At 38.5% G+C, this 6,320-nt stretch overlaps 1 protein-coding gene across 1 annotated transcript; it reads left to right on the top strand.

Annotated features, from left to right (window-relative positions):
- The first annotated feature begins 1,320 nt into the window (after positions 1-1,320).
- Positions 1,321-5,661, top strand: LOC133879000 (uncharacterized). The gene is made up of 3 exons (XM_062317554.1): positions 1,321-1,947; positions 5,202-5,571; positions 5,619-5,661. Exons 1-3 carry the CDS (start codon positions 1,455-1,457, stop codon positions 5,659-5,661), a joined length of 906 nt encoding a protein of 301 aa, XP_062173538.1. The 5' UTR covers positions 1,321-1,454.
- Positions 5,662-6,320: the final 659 nt, after the last annotated feature.

Below are 6,320 nucleotides of genomic sequence, written 5' to 3'. Positions count from 1 at the left end.
TTTAATTTATGCTCCTAACCCTATTTGGATATACTCACAGATTAAACATGGAGATAAAGGGTGGCTTGACTGCAGCTGCTCTTCAAGTTCTTGACAAAGATAATTACGTGGCTTGGACTGTTCGGGTAAAAACCTATTTGATGGCATACGATCTTTGGGACTTAATTGAAGGAACCACCGGACCTCCAAGTGATAATGAGGCTGCTTCTAAGGCTTGGAGTATGAAGAATTCCACTGCCTTAAATGTCATCCAAATTTCATGCGGACCGGACACATTTTCTAAGATTATTCAGATTAGTTCTGCAAAAATCGCTTGGGATACATTAGCAAAAGAGTTTCTTCAAGTTCTTGAGGAAGATAATTATGTGGATTGGAGTGTTCAAATAAAAACCTATTTGATGGCCCATGATCTTTGGGAGATAATTGAAGAAACCACCAAACCTCCAAGGCAAGAAGATCATGAAGCTGCCTTTAAGGCTTGGAGTAAGAAGAATTCCGTGGCCTTACATGTAATCCAAATTTCATGCGGACCAGACACATTTTCAAAGATTATTCAGATTAATTCTGCAAAAATCGCCTGGGATATATTGGCAAAAAAGTTTCTTCAAGTTCTTGAGGAAGATAATTATGTGGATTGGAGTGTTCAAATAAAAACCTATTTGATGGCCCATGATCTTTGGGAGATAATTGAAGAAACCACCGAACCTCCAAGGCAAGAAGATGATGAAGCTGCCTTTAAGGCTTGGAGTAAGAAGAATTCCGTGGCCTTACATGTAATCCAAATTTCATGCGGACCAGACGCATTTTCTAAGATTATTCAGATTAATTCTGCAAAAATCGCCTGGGATACATTGGCAAAAAAGTTTCTTCAAGTTCTTGAGGAAGATAATTATGTGGATTGGAGTGTTCAAATAAAAACCTATTTGATGGCCCATGATCTTTGGGAGATAATTGAAGAAACCACCGAACCTCCAAGGCAAGAAGATGATGAAGCTGCCTTTAAGGCTTGGAGTAAGAAGAATTCTGTGGCCTTACATGTAATCCAAATTTCATGCGGACCAGACACATTTTCTAAGATTATTCAGATTAATTCTGCAAAAATCGCCTGGGATACATTGGCAAAAAAGTTTCTTCAAGTTCTTGAGGAAGATAATTATGTGGATTGGAGTGTTCAAATAAAAACCTATTTGATGGCCCATGATCTTTGGGAGATAATTGAAGAAACCACCGAACCTCCAAGGCAAGAAGATGATGAAGCTGCCTTTAAGGCTTGGAGTAAGAAGAATTCCGTGGCCTTACATGTAAACTAAATTTCATGCGGACCAGACACATTTTCAAAGATTATTCAGATTAATTCTGCAAAAATCGCCTGGGATACATTGGCAAAAAAGTTTCTTCAAGTTCTTGAGGAAGATAATTATGTGGATTGGAGTGTTCAAATAAAAACCTATTTGATGGCCCATGATCTTTGGGAGATAATTGAAGAAACCACCGAACCTCCAAGGCAAGAAGATGATGAAGCTGCCTTTAAGGCTTGGAGTAAGAAGAATTCCGTGGCCTTACATGTAATCCAAATTTCATGCGGACCAGACACATTTTCTAAGATTATTCAGATTAATTCTGCAAAAATCGCCTGGGATACATTGGCAAAAAAGTTTCTTCAAGTTCTTGAGGAAGATAATTATGTGGATTGGAGTGTTCAAATAAAAACCTATTTGATGGCCCATGATCTTTGGAAGATAATTGAAGAAACCACTGAACCTCCAAGGCAAGAAGATGATGAAGCTGCCTTTAAGGCTTGGAGTAAGAAGAATTCTGTGGCCTTACATGTAATCCAAATTTCATGCGGACCAGACACATTTTCTAATATTATTCAGATTAATTCTGCAAAAATCGCTTGGGATACGTTGGCTGAAAAATATGGCGTGCCTACAGATGCTAACTCAGGTCTCCCCTCTCTCTCACTAAACTGTGCAAATGCTCAAAATAGTCAGCAAGTTTTCTTGTGATTTCAATTCTGTCATCAAATTTTCAATTATGATAATTAAAATTTTAAATTTTCCCTTAGTTTTAAAAATGTCCATTCGTCAACTTATTTTTGAATTAATTGGCATAGTTCAATGTTAGATAACTTAATTGATGAAACATAGTTAATTAAAAAATATAATTAAAAAAATAAAATAGTGGTGGCTATGAGCTAGTCCTCCCCTCACATAAATTTAAAAATTATAAATATCTTATTGAAGAAGGTCTTGTCACCAAATGATAGTTACTTTTTTCTTTCAAAGTTTTGGTTCACAATGGCTATTATTTATTCTTTTCCAGTTCTATTATTTAATCTAGTATTTTTTTTTTTTTTTTCTTTTCCAAACAAGGGAGAGGGAAAGGAGTTATTTATTCTAGTTCAATTGGTCGATTTTATTATTTTGGAAAATCATTAGTTCAATCAATTCTTATTCGATTTATTATAAGGTATAGTAAACTATGTAACTAAAATTAGTCTTGTTAGAGCAGTTTCCAGTACAGTGTGAACTACATGTTTTTTAGTGCTCTTGATGCTCCCACAATCATTGTATGTTTAATGTATAAAATAATCAATCTGTCATTTATACATGGGGTATGGCCTATTTATATGCAAAGTGGTGGAGTCAACCTGTCATTTATACCATGGAACTTGATTTGGCATGTGAGTCCTATTCTCATTCAAGTAGGATTGTTGACCAGATTCTTTAAGGAGTCTTAATTAGACCCAGATCGTCACTCATACCCCCCCCCCCCCCCCCAATTCCTTTATTCGAGACATTTTCGGATAATGAAAATTCTGTGTCTCAGAAAATTCGAGCATTTACTTCTTTCGAGGTTTGAACAATCTTTAGCTCCTGACCCTTAAAAGTCTCGGGTTCAACTGCTTCACTTCTTGGGGATACCGAGCGTGTGATCACACCCGAGACATGTCTTTCTATCCTGTTGAATATCGACCTACCCCTCTGCCTTCAAATTTTGGGGGTGATGCTCCTTAATAAATTTTGTTGAGAATATCTTTCAGAAATGTGTGATACCTTTGTAGTTTCTGAAAACTTGAATCGTGCAAACCAGAGGGTTAAATCCGACCCCCTATGCCTTCTTGTTTTTTCTTATGGTTTTCTCCCTATAACTTGAAAACCGAGGGTTACCGGAAAAGTGAGAGTTACCTGAAAATCGAGGGTTGTCTCATTTCCTTGTTTTCTCTGCAGGGTTTTCTACATAGATTTGCCTTAGAGTTTTCTCTCATCCTTGTTTTCTTTGCAAGGCTGTCTCTTTGGATTTGCCTTAGGATTTTTCCCCTACTACTAAGGTAGCTACATGCCTTCTTATTTTTTCTTAGGGCTTCCTCCATATCTCTGGGGATGACCCCATTCTTTTGTCAGTACTAATTAATATATAGATTAAATCAAAGGGTAAAGCTTAGATGAAGTAAAATTTCCGGAATCCATCCGGAAATTTTGCTTGTGAGTGGCATTTTTGTAATTATATATAATTACAAAAATGCCACTCACAAGCAAAATTTCCGGATGGATTCCGGAAATTTTACTCCTCCGTAGCACTGCTCTAAATCAAATACAGTAAATCAGACAAATATGGTAAATGTTAGAATATATTCAGAATGGGGAATGCTACACTTACACCCATCCCCTACTCCCATATTTTTACACCTTGACGTGGCAACAACCACATCAGATTTCCACTTACACCCATTCTTCTCTTCTCAGCGTCGACACTCCCTTGCTTCTCTTCTTCTTCTTTTTCATCAGTATTTTTCTTTTCCTCTTCTCAGCGTCGGCACACCCATCCCCAAGAAATCTCCGTCTCCGACATTCTCTCTCTCCTCTCGCCGGCCGTCCAGATCTCGAGCTCCAGTCACCAATACAATCGGCCAAAACAGAAGACCCAACATCTCTACGCACAACCGGCCGAAACAGGGGACACGGGCAAACACCACACACACGCGGCTAGATCACCATCTAACCGAACCCACCAAAAACCCATTCAAACGTGAATCATGGCAACTGGGTAAACCAAGCAAATCAACAATAAATCAAATAGAAATTACAAGAATCACTTACATAGGGGAATTTCCGCTCAATACAGAAAAATCCACCGGAAAATTCAGCCGAAAACCGCCTCTGTTCTCACTGGGAAAATCCTCCACGAAAGTATCCGGAATACGCGCCCTCCGACGACCCACCATTGACCAGACCCCCGGAAGGATCGGGTCCCTCTGCTCGGTCCTCCAGCCTCACGGGTTCACTCACGGGGACTGATCTCTCCCTCTCCAGGTCTCTCTTCCCGTCTCTCTCCGTGTATCTCTCTCCCTCTCCCTCTCGATCTCTCTCTGTTAATCTCCCTCTCAATCTCTCACTCTCTCTGTTTCACCGAGAAAAAAGAACAAGAAAGTGAAGGGAGAAGAATCAGGAGAAACTGGGAGGAAGAAGAGAAAAATAGAAAACGAAGAGGAAGAGGAAAAGGAAAAGAAGAAAGGAGAGGAAGAGGGGGCTGTAAGCGAGGAAGAAACTGGAAAAATATATATATATATATATATATATATATATATATATATATATCTGATTTCCGGCGAGAGGGGAGAGAAAGAGTGCCGAGATGGAGATAGAGTGAGAGGGGGTTGTGGACGAAAAAAAAAAAAAATCTGATAGATGTGGCATTGCCACATTAGGGTGTAAGGATTTGGGAGTGGAGAATTAGGTGTATGCCTAGCATTTCTCATTCAGAATATATTCTAACAACCCCGATTCGACTTGGAGTAGGATTCTGATCCCGATCCCGATTTTGAGGGGGATTTACTCCCAACAACTCTTACATGATTTTTCAATTTAACTATCATTTGGTGTGATATGATAACTATGTAAAAAATCCAGTACATTTCTGACGGTGCATAGATAATATATATATACACGAACACACACGAGAGGGAGATATGAAGTCATTTAATAAAATTTTGCTTTTTAATAAGATTTTTCCTTCCAAGTTTCCAATGTTATAAAGAAGTTTTAAGGAGGTGATACGCTTTTTGTCGGTACTAATTCTACCGACCTTTACATATTGAGTTAATTCTGAAATTTAAAATCCAAAGAAAAGAACATCCCATATATATATATAGTTGCCATGTTGATGTTAGAGTGCCCTCAAAAAACTTTAATTTGCAGGCAGCGGCCAAAATGGGAACGTTGACTATGGTCAGTATAAGGACTTAACAGAGGCTCTGAAACGTGGTGATTGGAATGCTACAGAGGAGTTCCTTAAGGGCCAACCGGGTGCAAAAATCACGGATTTAGGCGAGACGGCTCTTCACCTTGCTGTTGAAGCTGGGCATGAGCGTATAGTGGAGAAGTTAGTGGATGTAATGTCGGAGGAAGACTTGGCAACACAAACTGAGACTGGCAACACAGCTCTGGTTTATGCAATTAATGCGGGAAACTACAGGATGACTGCATGCATGCTTGGAAAGAACAACAACTTGGTCAGCATTAAAGACTCGAATTCAATTATTCCAGCAAATAAGGCTTTTCACGATGGGCAAACAGAGTTGGCTCGATTTCTCTATTCTCGCACTCCACTGGAAGTACTAACGGAAGAAAAGGCTGTCAACGGCGCTACACTTTGTAGGATGGCTATATATAACCGAAGTTTAGGTAACAACCTAAGTCTAACAATCCATCGGTCGATATTTCTGATGATTTGAAATTGTCGCAGTATAATTAATTCCCTTTTTGATCCAACAGATATTGCTTTGCATTTAATTCGGAGGTGTCCAGGTTTGGCTCTTGTTCGAGACAAATGGGGTGGTTCCCCTTTGTACGCTTTGGCGATACGCCTAATGCATTCCCGAGTGGTGATGGGCTCGTGTTTTGGAAACGATGGATCTACAAATATTGTAAGTACCAATCTCTTTTCTCTTATTAATTGCTTCTCATTAATATTTTTCGGGTCGTGCAAACGTACAGCTGGCTAGGTTGGATATAATTTCTATACATAAAGATTAAATATAACATTATCCAATAATGGCATGGATTTGCCGCGCGCATCAGATCTTCTTCTTTTTATTTTCCAAATGAAGGAGTATGCTACCTAATCCTTTAGCAAGTGATTCCTATCAATTGTAATATGAACATACATGCGTTAAAAAAGAAAAAACTACATAAACCAAATTAACTCACCACTATGAATTAATTCAAATATTCTAATAAAATTTCATATTTTCATACATACAAAAGAAAGTGATACCAAATCTAACACAACACACATAAAAACATAATTATTTGTAC

Source organism: Alnus glutinosa, chromosome 10, assembly GCF_958979055.1.
Source record: "Alnus glutinosa chromosome 10, dhAlnGlut1.1, whole genome shotgun sequence".
Lineage (NCBI taxonomy): Eukaryota > Viridiplantae > Streptophyta > Magnoliopsida > Fagales > Betulaceae > Alnus > Alnus glutinosa.
The sequence above is the reverse complement of the archived record's forward strand: the minus strand, read 5'-3'. Positions and strand labels throughout refer to the sequence as shown.

Coding starts and splice junctions, on each gene's coding strand:
- LOC133879000 (XM_062317554.1), top strand. CDS start 1,455: ATGGCCCATGATCTTTGGGAGATAATTGAAGAAACCACCGAACCTCCA. Junction 1,948..5,201: donor GCCTACAGATGCTAACTCAG/GTCTCCCCTCTC, acceptor TTTAATTTGCAG/GCAGCGGCCAAAATGGGAAC. Junction 5,572..5,618: donor AATAAGGCTTTTCACGATGG/GCAAACAGAGTT, acceptor CTCCACTGGAAG/TACTAACGGAAGAAAAGGCT.